The sequence below is a fragment of the Condylura cristata genome, unplaced genomic scaffold (assembly GCF_000260355.1).
Source record: "Condylura cristata isolate star-nosed mole 26May11 unplaced genomic scaffold, ConCri1.0 scaffold00002, whole genome shotgun sequence".
NCBI classification, from domain to species: domain Eukaryota; kingdom Metazoa; phylum Chordata; class Mammalia; order Eulipotyphla; family Talpidae; genus Condylura; species Condylura cristata.
The window spans coordinates 86848853-86861590 of NW_004567103.1; the positions used below are offsets into that span (position 1 = coordinate 86848853).

Genomic DNA, 12738 nt, shown 5'->3' on the forward strand with positions numbered 1-12738 from the left:
AAAAAAAAAAAAAAAGAATCCTGTCATGAGCAAAGACAACAGCTCAAAACACAAAAACCAGAATGGCTCAAATTTGTGAGTCCTGTTAGAAACAACAACAAACCCAAAATGGAGTCCCTTAGGCTAAATCCCATGTCACCAAACCAAGACTTAATTACAGTTGTGCTCTCCCAGAAATGGAATCTTAAACCGGTCAATCAAGAATTACCTGAACACACACAAGAGGACACCTACCTAATAGACCTCTGTGTCCCCGAAAGGAAGGTGACCTTGCTTTGACCTACCCACTTTTTACAAGTAGAATTTCCTTGTCCCCACTCCCTTCTGCCTATAAAAGCTCTCGAGGTAGCTTGTCTCCATGCAATGGGATGCGGGCCCTTTCACAAATCATTAACTAAAGTCAATAAAATCTTTAAATTGTAATCAGTTTAATTTTGTTGTTTTTTTTTTAAACAGTTATTAAGTTTTTTAAACAGTTTTCAGGGGCTTCCCTAAGATGCCCCATGGGAAAGAACACTGGTGTCAGAATCCCCTACCGCCGCTGGGCCAGGCCCCCTCACATTCGCTTCCTTCTGAACAACCCACATGCCAGCAAGCCAAGAAGGGCAGGAACTCTGGTTCCCAGTTGCAGAGTCAGGGCTCAGATTCAGAGGGCACAGCTTGTCTGTGGGCCCCAGAACAGGCTTTAGACGGCATTCTTCCTCCCTCAGCTGCAGGTTCGTCTCCCTTGCCCCTATTCAGTCTCCCACCTGCCACTGGCCAGTGCCACTGGTCCTGCTGGAGCTGGCACCCCCATCTCCCCCACCTCCTGTATCTTCGCCACCCATAGTTATCAACTGACATCCTAAGAGAGCCAACACCATAGCAGAACAGGGAAACGGAATCCACAAAAGGGGAGCAGGCAGGAGTGGGAGGGGCCTTGCCCTGGCCAGGTCTGTCCCTAGGGCCCGATGGCACGCCCAGGCTCGCCCAGGGCTCAGGCATGTTGGAGAGAATCCTAAGAGGCCAGCTGAGCAAAGGGTCCAAAGAAAGCAGCAGCAGCTGTTGGAAAAAGGGGATGGACTGGCAAAGTCTCACCTGTCACCCCATCCCCCTTCTGGCACCACAACCTCTACATGAGGGCCTCCATGGAAGGCCCAACTCCTTCACTGACCAGCACTGCCCATCCCTCCCACACCATCCTCACATTTCCTTACAGCCGTCCACGCTTCACCCAGAAGTCTCAACTGGAGTCTGGGGTCCCCACCAGCTGACGTGACCCTTCTATCTCTACCTCTGACCCAGGAGCAAGGAGACGCCCCACATGGGGGGCAGGCCAACTACTGATCAATGGCCTGGCCCCATGGGATGCCTGGAAGAGAAGTGAATGGATTTATTGACAGGCCCAAAGCCGCCAAGCTTCCCAGGTTTTGTCACCCCACAATTAGCATAGCGTAAGGGTCTCAAGCAGAGATGCAGAAAAGAGAAGCAGGTATGCCAGTGATAGATGCTATATATACCTCAGCCTTTCCAGACCTGGGGGGGGGGGGCAGCGGGGGGGCGGGAATTCCAGGACAACAGCCCTGACTCAGATCCCTGCTGCCTCCTTGGGCATGAGCGGATTCTAACCTGCCCAAAGCCAAGATCACGCCCTCAGGGGGACTCACCCCCTCAACCCCAGCATCCTCCTCTTCCTCAAAAAGCCAGGATCCTCCCATAGCAACAGTGAATCACTGGGTGAACATGGCTCAGGCAACACCTGAAGAAGAAGGCTGTACAGGTAGGGGCTCTTGTCAGCCCCTCTCAGCCTATCAGGTCCTGGACCCCCTCCACCTATCCTTTCCCATTCAGACCTCATCCCTCCCCACCCACAACCCACCTCTTTTGCCCTCAAATCTAGCTCAGATGCCACCTCCTCTGAAGAGCCACCCCTGAATACCCCTGCTGGTGGAAGGCTCCCCAGGGCCCTAGGGCTCTTGCACCACTGCTCTAGTCCCAGCACTGTGTGATGGGCACTGTGTGCAGGGCTGGGAGCTCCTTGAGGGCAGAGGAAGGTCCTCTGTCAGTCTCCTCAGCACCTCCAGGCCTCCACAATGGGCATGCCAAAAGCAAGAGAATGGACAGCAGGGAAGATACAGTCATCAGTCTCGAGGAGCTAATTCAGTATAAAAAAATGGAGCATCCCCCCACAAGGCTATGCCCCCACAAAGGTGGCCCTGGGGCTCCAAGATGGGTGGGCTGCAGGGCTTCTGAAGATCTGAGAGCCCAGCCCAGAGCCCCTCCCCCCAGTCCACCAGCGGCCCACATACACCTGCCACCAGCCGCCCACATACACCTGGCGTGTGACTGTGGCCCCAACTGCTGGTGGCCCCATGATGCAGCTGGGGCCACACAACACTGCAGCCTTCTGCCGTAAGTTAGGCCCTCATATTACAGAGGGAGGGTATCTGCAGCTCACTGCCCTTCACAGGACCAAGGCAGCAGTGGGGACGACCCAGCTATGCCCCCAGGCTCAGTCATAGCACAGGGGCACGAATGCCCACTTACAGGCACCACAGCAGTTCTGAAGCCTGAAGGCTGCTCCCCACGCCCCATCGCCAACCCTCCCCTCCACACTGTGACCTGTGTCCCAGCCCAGTTACCACTCCTGAGCACCCATGTTTCTGGGCTCAGACATTGCAGCCCCCCAACTCAGGTAAGCCCCATCTGCCCTAAGTCATTGTACGGTGGGAGAAGCTGCTGTGTAGTGAAGCCCAAGTTTCCCAGGCCACTAAGGTGTGCCTTCAGCATGGACCAGGACGGCGGTCTCCCTGCTTCACAGGGCTGTCCAGAGTGGAGAGCGAGTCCTAGGAGCAGCGAGTCCTAGGCCTTCAGCTCCCACACCAGGAAGTCTTCCCAGTGTGTGTGTGTGGTCAGGGGCATGACAATTTCCTCCCAAGAGCCTTAAGAAACAAGTATTACCATCATTTCATAAAAGGAACACTGTTGCAACAACATAAAAATAGATGCAATCTCAGAATAAAAGGTGTTCCTTTATATTGAATCAGCTGAATGCAGATTTTATATTTAGGAACACACACACACACACACACACACACACGGCCTTGTTCGTCCTTGCTTGCAAGAACTGCTGTCTCTCAGACCTGCACCAGGAAACCCCATCCCCTCCTCCAGACTCCCCAGAGCCCACCATCCCTCCCAAAAGAGGATCCCCAGATAGAGACCTCCAGACAGAGACCCAGGGGGAAAGAAAAACTCCCGGGGACTAAAATCTGCCAATGATTCCCCCACAAATAGGTCTCGGAGGGCTTCATGGAGTCAAGCAACCATACGCAGGCCTCGGCCTTTTCCCAGCCCTGAAGGGTGACAGGAGAGGTGACAGGAGAAGGACAGGATAGCCTAAGGGCCACTGCTCAGCCTCACTTTTTCTTATGGCGTGGGAATCAAACAAGAAGTTTGGGAGGGTGTGGTAATTCACAGCTATTACTATGAAGTCCAAATCTGACAACAGCTTCCCTTGGATGAGGAGAGCTTTTCTTTCCCTTCTCAGTTCCCCAGCCCTGACCCTGTTGACCTCTGACATGAAGTCAGCTTCTGGGCCAGTGCAGAACAGTGAGGCCTCTTTGGGGAGACCCAGGGAACCTGGATGTCAGCCAGGTGCCCCTCAACAGCACAAGAATGGTGCCGCTAGGGAGCACAGCCACAGGCCCTGCCTTTGTTAGCAGCCGTCCCAGCAGATGTGGACCAGCTCCCACGGCACACACCCCTGTCTCAAGGCAGGAAACCGAGGCTCGAAAGGTCAACATGACTTCCCCAAAGGTAGTAACTCATGGGGCGAGGGCCTGGGTGCCTTCTACCACAAGTCACTGCTGGATGTGAAAATTTTGCAAGTGCCCCCACCACCGCCCCCACAGGGGCCAGCTTTGCTGCCTTTCCCTTCACTTTCAGGGGCCCCTCCCACCTGCCCATCCTACCTCCTGGGCAAGGTCCCCTGCCAGCCAGGCTGCATCTGCCCAGGCCTGCCCGCTCTCAGTACCCTGCTGAGTGACTTAAGCATTGGTGTCCTTTTCTTTGCAGCTTTTATTCCAAGACTTTTTTAAAGGCAGCTTTAACAAAACACAACATACCAAGTGACAGCCACCAGGAAGCCCTCCTCTCCCAGATGCCCTCTCACCTGGAGACCAGAGCTTCTGGCTTAACATCTCACCACCAGCTCACACACCCCTAATACTGTGTGAGTGGCACATTCACCAGCATTCCCAGCATGGGCTCTGGGAGCAGGGTCAGACAGGGGACAGACAGGGAACACTGGCGAAAGGCGAAGTCAGTAATCAATCCCCCTGCAGGAAAGCTAAAGGCACCCCTGCCTCACTGATCCTATAGTCACCTGCCATCAACAATGTCATTCTCTTTCCTGGCTCGCCAGATAAATATATAGGTTCCCTAAGGGCAAAGGCTTAGTTTCATTCATCCCTCTCTCCCCCACGCCTATTACAGCACCCAGCACAGAGTGGGGACCCAATATGTGTTTCAAGAATAAGCAAGCCCATGATCACTGTACTGTTGGCCAAAGTGAAGCGCAGAAAGGAAAAAACTTGCCGTGGGTCAGGAGTCACCCTGGAACTATGTAACTATGTGATTCTGCGTCCAAGCCCTCCCCTGCTGCAGGCACCCCAACCGCCCTCCCCAGCGCACACACACCCCAGGAATGGGACACTGTATTCCCTAATAAGCTAAGGACTCCGACTGGGTTAGCTGTCTGTAGCGATGCAATGGCCACTCCAGGCTGAGGGCTGCGGAGAGGCCTGGGCTGGGATGGAACCGCAGTGCGGGCTCACCACAGCACCAGGGATCACGCACTAGGCGCTGGGCGCTTGTCTGAGGCCTCACTCTCTACTATGGACATGTGAAGAGGAACCATCACCACCTCCTAGTTTATACATGAGAGAACAGGGCTCAAGAAGGCCCAGTCAGAAGCTCTGGACAGCCGGCCTGCCAAACCCACGCATTCTCTGGCACCATGTGGTCTTTCTTCTCTTTTATGGCAAGATACAGGATATCTTGTACAGGGTAGGACCCAGGAATCCTAAAATATCATGGTCAAAGAACTATGTAAGGCCTGGCCTTGGGTAAAGGCCAGACGGAGGGACTCGAGCATTCTCCTCACGTTGTCCACATCACACAGCTTATAAGGGGTGAGCTGAGCTTCCATTGCCTGCCCAAGGCAAGGGTCTGGCCAGAAACCAGGCAGCCAAGGTGAGAAGGGGACTCAGTCATTTGTGTGGAAAGGGGGGAAAGAACTGAAACCTCGGTTTCTTGAAAATTCATGGGATTCAGAAATATCCCCGACATTCAAAACTAGATCTGACCCAAACCTAACTCCTGCCACCCCCATACTGCTGACTTCCCCACCCCACCCCTTCTCTTAAAGTGGTTGCTCTCACCCTTCACCTTGACCCACACGTGTCCCCGAGTTCCTGCTCTTGGGCCATGAAGCCCAGGAGTTACGGGGCTCTGCACGTCCATGGGTAGAACAGCCTGGCATGAAGCAGACCCACTGAGGGTCTGTTGGACCAGAGACATCTGGAGGATAAGCTTCCTTGCTCTCATCCTTAGTCCAACATCCACAAAGCCTCCATACACACCCCACTTAGGGAAGGAAGGTATACTCAGGAGCCTCCTCCAGCAAGCAAGATGAGCCATCGATTCAAGTTAGTTCGAGTTTCTCTACACAAGTAACTGAGTCCAAATTGGAGGGGTACAGAAAGTTTACAGAGGCCTGAGGAAAGAGAGTTTAAGACAATATGGAAGGAAAGAGAACACAGGGCAACACAAGGGAGGAGCAAGAAAAATGCTCAGATACTCAGGAACAAGGATGGGCATGGAGTTGGAAAAGAGAAAGAGAATGTGGGATGGAGGGAGGCAACTTTCACTAAGGCAGGGAGAGGAGAGAGGTGGAAGGAGCCTGGGGCCACAGGTGGGCTTCCAGGGGTGGCATGGCTACTCATGAAGCTGCTGTGAGGATAGGCCATGTTCCTCCCGAGGAAGTCACCAACATGGCTCCTGCGCCAAGAGACCCTGCTTTCCAGACAAGCAGCACCGTCCTGGCCTTGTGTCAGGGCTCTATAAATAACTGCCATTGCGCCTTCCCTCTAGCGAGCATCTGTTCCTCCAGCCCTGAGCCCCAATTCCCCCAGCTGGACCTCCCCACCAAGCAACCTGCACCCCTCCCAGCAGAGTCAGGGCCAGCATCCCATGGAGGAGAGAGAAAGCACGTTCCTGCCCCTGCCAGGCCTTTCTCCTCCTGCTCTTCATCAGCCCTGTTCCACCAGCACCAGGTCCGCCTCCCCTAACCACACTCCACCACGACTTCTGGGTAGTGGATCACCGGGCCGAGAGGCCAGATTCACTCCGGCGCCCAACTGTCCCTTCTCCCCAACCATCCCATGCCAACCATTGCCCAGAGGCCCTGCCCGCCAACTCTAATCCTCTCTGTCATCTGATCCAGTTCCACCCAAAGTTGAATCGCCCAACCACCATTCTGAAGCCCAAAAATGGGCACAGACATTTATAGAGGGTCCAGCAAGCCAAACACCATGAGAAAATGACCTCACGGGGCCCCGGCCTGGGCTTCAGACACATGGCACCAGCACTCTGGGTAACTGGGGCGATAGCTGGGGCTAGCCACAAGCAGGGACAGATGTGCTGGCTGCCCCTGCTGGTGTCATCTTGGGGCCTCCTTATACCAGGAGCTGGAAAACAATCAGCACAGAGCCCTGTGTACTCTCTCTCCCGCCTAAGTTCCGCCTGGGCCCAGCACAGGGCAACAGCCAAGCAAGATTTGCTAAATGAGGTTAAGTGTTAAAGCTGCCTGCACCCTCAGCCCACCCCCAGGCCTGCTCAGGGGTCCCCAGCCAATGTGTTCCTAGGAGTTACTCAGCATGAGCTGGGGCCAGGTGAGCGCCATGGTCTCAGGGAGCACCCAGGGCAACGCAGGAGGCAGGCAGGTGGAGGAGTATGCCAAGCAGAATTCATGGAAGGCAGAGGAGTCTAGCTTTCCTTGACCACAATGTCATCCAGTGAGTCCTGGTGGATGTTTGGATAGAAAGAGAAGTGGAGAAATGGAGGGGAGGAGGAGAGATGAGGCATGTCTATGGGGATACTATCTAGTATCTCTACTATCTGCAACAAAGCCTTGCTTGTCCTAAGTCAGGAAATACCCTTCCAGAACAACAGGACATTGCCCCATCATTCACTGATGTAAAGGGGCAAGGGGGGGGGGGGGGGGGGGCAGTGGTGAGCAGGGAGCTGGGCACAGAAGTGCTGTGGCAGGGGACTCTGGGGACTGGAGGGGGAGGGGGGAGGGGGGCTGCCTGTGAGACCACTGCCAGGGAAAGCTGGCCCTGAATGAGGCCACATCAAGCCAATGAACGGTCAGCCAAGTCAGGGGCACCTGGGCGTGATAGATTCTGTGCCACAGAATGGCAGAAAGGACAGATTGGGGCAGAGCCCAAGGGCAGGCAGGAAAGGAAGGCTGTTTTCAGCGATTCAGTCAGCAAGCCCGCCCCACTGCTCTGGCTTCTGCTGGGAGATCATCTCCTAGCCCAGTGTCCATGGGTCAGAGTGGCACTAAGCAGCTCCAGTGTCAAGAAACCCTGTAGGCTCAGGCTGGCCAGCTCTTGGCCCAGGCCAGCCAGCTATCAGTCAACTGCTCAAAGCCACAAAACATGGGGCTGAAAAGGGTGGGGTCAGTGATGACATATTGCCACTTATATAGAGGGGACACAGGCCATGCCCATTGCTCCTGAAATGATGGAAAGATATTGCTGTAGAAATGAGGCCAATCAGGGTGAAGAGGTCCCAGCAAGAGCAAAGGGGAGCCAGGGCACAGTAGGACATCAGTGGATTGGGGGCAGGGAACTAGTCTCAGCTAACCCTCTGCTTCCCATTCATTTTCCATGGGCCCCTCAGCAGCAGGAAATGCTTTCTCCCAGAGCTGCCTGCTCCAGGCACCTAGATGGATTACCCAGTCCTGAGAAGGGGGTGGGGAGGAAGCCTGGGCAGCAGCATCTGCCACTCCACCCCCAACCTGGGCGACTGCAGCCTCCCCAGCCCCCAGCCAGCTATCTGTGGAACTCTAATCCCTCCTCCTGTCCTGGGGGGGAGGGATTGGGCAGCTAGGGCCGCCCAGATCTAGAGCTAGGCTGAAGGCTCTTCTGCCTCCTTAGTCCCGGACCATAAGAATGAGCTGCAGGACTGTTAGCCAGGCTCAGGGGAAGCTCTAGTCGCCCCCCCACCCCAGCCCCACCCCAACACACACACACACACACACACACACACACACACACTCCCGATCACGTGACTGCATCCTTAGGGAGCCCGCAGGTCTCAGCTGCAAAAGTCATTGTTTATAAACAGCCACAAGCCTCCCAGAGGAAGGGCAGCCAGTCCCTTAGTCCCCACTTGGCCTCTCGATGGGCGGGAGAGAGGGGCCGACGCGGACAGGGGTGGGGGGCGCCCGGAGGTCCACCGAGGCAAGAGCGCAGTTTCTGAAATATCACATTTCAGAGTCAGAGTCGGCAGGGGAAGTGGCGTCAGCAGCTGGCGTGATCCAATCTAATAAACCAAAGGTGGCTAGGGATAGAAAGCAGAGCCGACACGGACCCATGCCCTCCAATCCTACATTTCCTGCACAGTCAGGGTGCCTCGGGAAGCCCCGGCTCCAGTCCCCACACCGAGGGCCGGAGACTCTCCGCGCAAGGCGGACAGATTTCCAGCGGGGCCCTCCACGCCCCCACCGCCCGCCGCGCCTCCTCCGCCCAGTTCCCCAGCCCGGCGCGGGGTTCCCAAAGTCAGAGCCACCACCCCTGTCCGGCCGCCGGAAACGCTAAGCAGCGCTCGGGCGAGGGGACCTCCCCGCAGGGAGCGCAGCCCTCCGCTCTCCGGGGGCCAGGCCGGAGCGCCCAGTCCGCAGGAACCTCTCGGAAAGGGAACCCCATCCCTCCTTGGGCAGGCTGGGGAAAACGTGGAATAGCCGAGGGGCCCGAGGGGCCGAAGGGCTCAGGAAGCGCCTGAGGCCTGGAGCTGGGCAAGGGTACTAGGGATTCCCGGAGCAGAGGCCCTGGGGAATGGGGGCCGGCTCCGTCCCGCAGCGCCCGCAACGCAGCCCCGCCTGCAGGGTCCGCATGGGCTAGGAGAGGCCAGGAGGCCACCTCGTTCCCAGTCCCCCAGCTCTCGGCCACCCGCGCAGGGAGAGCCAGGACCTCGCGCCCCGGGAAGTGCCGGGAGCGTGGGCCACCACTTCGCCGCAGACTTGCCACCGAGGTACAAAGCAGCTGTGGCGGGGGTGGGGAGGCTGGTAAGGGGAAAACTGCGTCCCCTCCAGGCCCCGCCGAGGACACGAACCGCAGAGGGCGTGCAGAGCGCCGTAGGGTGCAGCCGGTGGCACCTCAAAGGCTGTGGTCCGGAGGTGACAGCGCCTGACCAGGAGTGAGGAACGGCGCCCGGGGGCGGGGGTGGGGGCGGAGAGACCAGGTGTCCCAGACGGCTCCGCGACCCGGGCTCGGCCGGCTCACCTTCTCCTGCGCGCGAGTGAGCTTCTTCTGTACATTGCTGGCGATCTTCCCCGCCGTCACCCCCTTGCTGCCCATCTCTGCCATCGCGGCTCAGGCCTCGCCCGGCGGCGGGCGCCAATCTCGCAGTCCCAGCCCTGGGCAGCGCGTCCCGCGGTGCTCCCGCTCCACGCCGCACACTAGACAGCCGGGCGGACTGACGGAGGCGGAGCGTGCGCCTGGAGAGCGCGCGAGCGACGCGGGGACCCTGGGAGGGACGGGGGGAGGGGGGAGGGGAGGGGCCGGGCCTCAGGCGACGGTCAGCGCCCCCCGCCCGCCCCCTCCGGACGAGACGTGGCCTTTTAAAGGGCCACTCCCGGCGCCCCAGCCGCTGGGCGGGCGGGGGAGGAGCGGCGCGCGCAGGTGCGGGGGGCTGCGGAGACGCTCGATGTCACCGCCCCGGGGCGGGGACTACCGCGACAATCCTGGGTCGGACGCTGCCGCGGCCGGGTTCCCCTCCCAAGGAGTCACCGCCACAACCCTGGAAAGTAGGCCGGATAGAGGGGAGTGGTGCTGGCAGAACCCAGAGATAAAGTGCGGCAGTGGGTGCTGGGAAAGCGCATCCGATCCCTCTCTCCTTCCCCGCTGACCTCTGGCTCAGCATCGGGCTCTGCCTCCAGCCGCTGTCGACTCAGCTTTTTGCATCTGGGTATTCTGGGTGTCTCTGGGACAATCCCGAGTCCTGTGCCTAGTCCCAGGCCGCTCTGTACTAGTCCAAAGCACTTGAACTTCCAGTTGTTTATTATTATTATTATCGTCATTGCCATTACAACAGCCTCACGTGACTGAGTGCTTACTGTGTGTGTGGCACTGCTCAGTGCCCTGAGGGGCATTATCAGGGATGGCCCACTGAGCTAGGTGCTCTCTTACTGGTATTTCACAAAGGCAGAGAGATACCCAGAACCACAGATCAAACCTATAGGCAGGGCTGGCTTCTATTTTTGGCTGGAAGAAAACATGATTAATGATCACTATTCAAAGATAAGAAATGGTTATTGTTGAACTATTTTGCCAACAGTCCAATAACATATATTCGAAATTAATAAATATGTATTGAGTCTGCTGGACCCACCCAGTTTTCCAGATCCTGGCTTCTGCTGTGAATGGTGAGTAGAGCTTTGCTACCATGGAGCCTGGAGCAGGGCCTTCACCAGGTCTTGGGGACTGTGAACTGAGTAGAAGGGAGAGAGGAGCACAGCAGATATTTCCAGTGAGTTCAGAGGATCCAAGTCTGGGTCCCTGCACACTACCCCCTTTCATCAAAACTCCCATACAAACAGGCCCAGGAATATTCTTCAACCTGGTTTCACAGGGCCAGTTCTCTCTTTGCTTGGCCAGGAAGAGCCACAAGCACTCACTCTCTGGCTACTCCTACTTCTTTCCATTACTTCTCTGTGCCTATGAACCAGCCCCCACCCCATTATTAATCTTATTTTTGCAGACAGACAGGCTTTGAAGTTGTTTCATTGCACAAGTGATTAGCAGAGATCCAAATCCAGGTCTTCTGCATTAAAAACCATCAATACTGATCCAGGGAAACACCTTCCAAGAAAAAGCACCAGTAGAAAGCATTTTGTCAAATCATTATAAACTCATGCCCAATTTAGGAGCTACAAAAGCAAAACCTAAATAGCACAGCTTGTCTTTCTAAAGCAGCTTTCTCCTAAAAGCTCAACATGCTTTCATCTCTGGTCTCAAGCCTCCTAATTTTACCTTTATCATCTTTTCTTTTTAACTTATATATATGTTTGTATCTTTCTTCAATTGTACATTTTTTCATCTCAGTTGCAATCCCCGTGGACTTCCCACCACCGCTTCACCCATGTGCCATTGCCATAATCCCTTGTGCTCTTCCCACCCCAATTTTGATCTTGTTCCCCTCTCCTCCCCCGTAGAATGTCTCTGGTTTATAGTTGTTAGTTGATGGTCTTTTTTTTTTTTTAAGATTTATTTATTTGTACATACAGAACTGGGGTACAGGCCAGAGGCTCAGGGGCGGTGAGAGGCTTCACCAGAGACAGAGTGGGGAGCAGAACAGGCAGATCGACGAAGCACACTGCTGAGGGGAGCAGCGGGCGGGTCAGGAGAGGTCTGCCACGCCATGTGGTCACCTCCGGGACAGGCGGGAATCGAACTCATGCGGAAGCGGCTTTAGATTCTCAGTGCTGTGCTTTAACCCGCTGCGCCACCAGGGAGGGCCAGTTGATGGTCTTTTTAACTTTATTACAATTACTCTCTGAGAGTGAGATGTATGTATATGTACATATATACATATGTGTATGTATATATACATGTATGTATGTATGTATGTATGTATTTCTGGCCATTCTCTTAAGAGCACTTTCTCCCAAGGCTCCTCTGAGGAAAGATGAATATGCACACAAAAGTCACAGCACATTACAGCCAGCCTCAGGAAGCAGTGGGAGATTCTGCCTTGCAGGATTTCAGTATTTCAAAAGACTACTGGACAAAAAAAAAAAAATTGGAAGCAACTTCAATGGCTATCACTGGGGATGGGATCAGCTAAATGGCACAGCCTCCAGAGAAACCATTAGGTACTCACTTGAAACAACCTTTGAAGATATCAGGTAGCAACATGATATTTATAATTATGAATAAAGAAAAAGATAGGAAATTATGCATGTACTTGGAACACCTCAAATTAAATATAAAGGCTCAAGGTCAAAACCTCAGGAGAACCATGCATAAAGGAATTATGTGTTAAGGTGAAAGCATTGGACTGGTTTTTTCTTTAACTTCCAAAATCAGCTATAATATGCTGTTGTCCTCATAACTAAAAACACAGCTCTATCTTTAAAGGTTACTCTGTATCTGATCTCTAGATTAGATTTTCTATGCGCAAAATCACTGGATAATCTATTAAAATAAAAAAATGCTAACTAGGTAATACATATAAATCAAAATCTTTGAAACTTAAAAAAATTCCTTCAGTGGCCCTCCCTGCTGGCACAAAGGGTAAAGTCACTGCACTATGAAATTATCCTCAGCCACTGCAGCAGAGTTTGATCCCCTGCCAGGGAATAACCCACATGTCGCAGCAGACCTCTCCTGACCTGCCCACTGCTCCCCCTCAGCAGTGTATTTAAGTCCATCTGCCTGTTTTGTTCCCCACTGTCTCTGATGGATC

The 12738-nt window shown here is 54.8% G+C and overlaps 1 protein-coding gene across 1 annotated transcript in view; it reads right to left on the minus strand.

Moving 5' to 3' along the window:
- Window positions 1–9798, minus strand: part of BIN1 (bridging integrator 1) — a 54078-nt gene extending 44280 nt beyond the window's left edge. The window contains 1 exon segment of the mRNA XM_012727101.1: window positions 9555–9798. Within this exon segment, the coding sequence (XP_012582555.1) occupies window positions 9555–9638 (84 nt within the window). The 5' untranslated portion in view covers window positions 9639–9798.
- Window positions 9799–12738: the final 2940 nt, after the last annotated feature.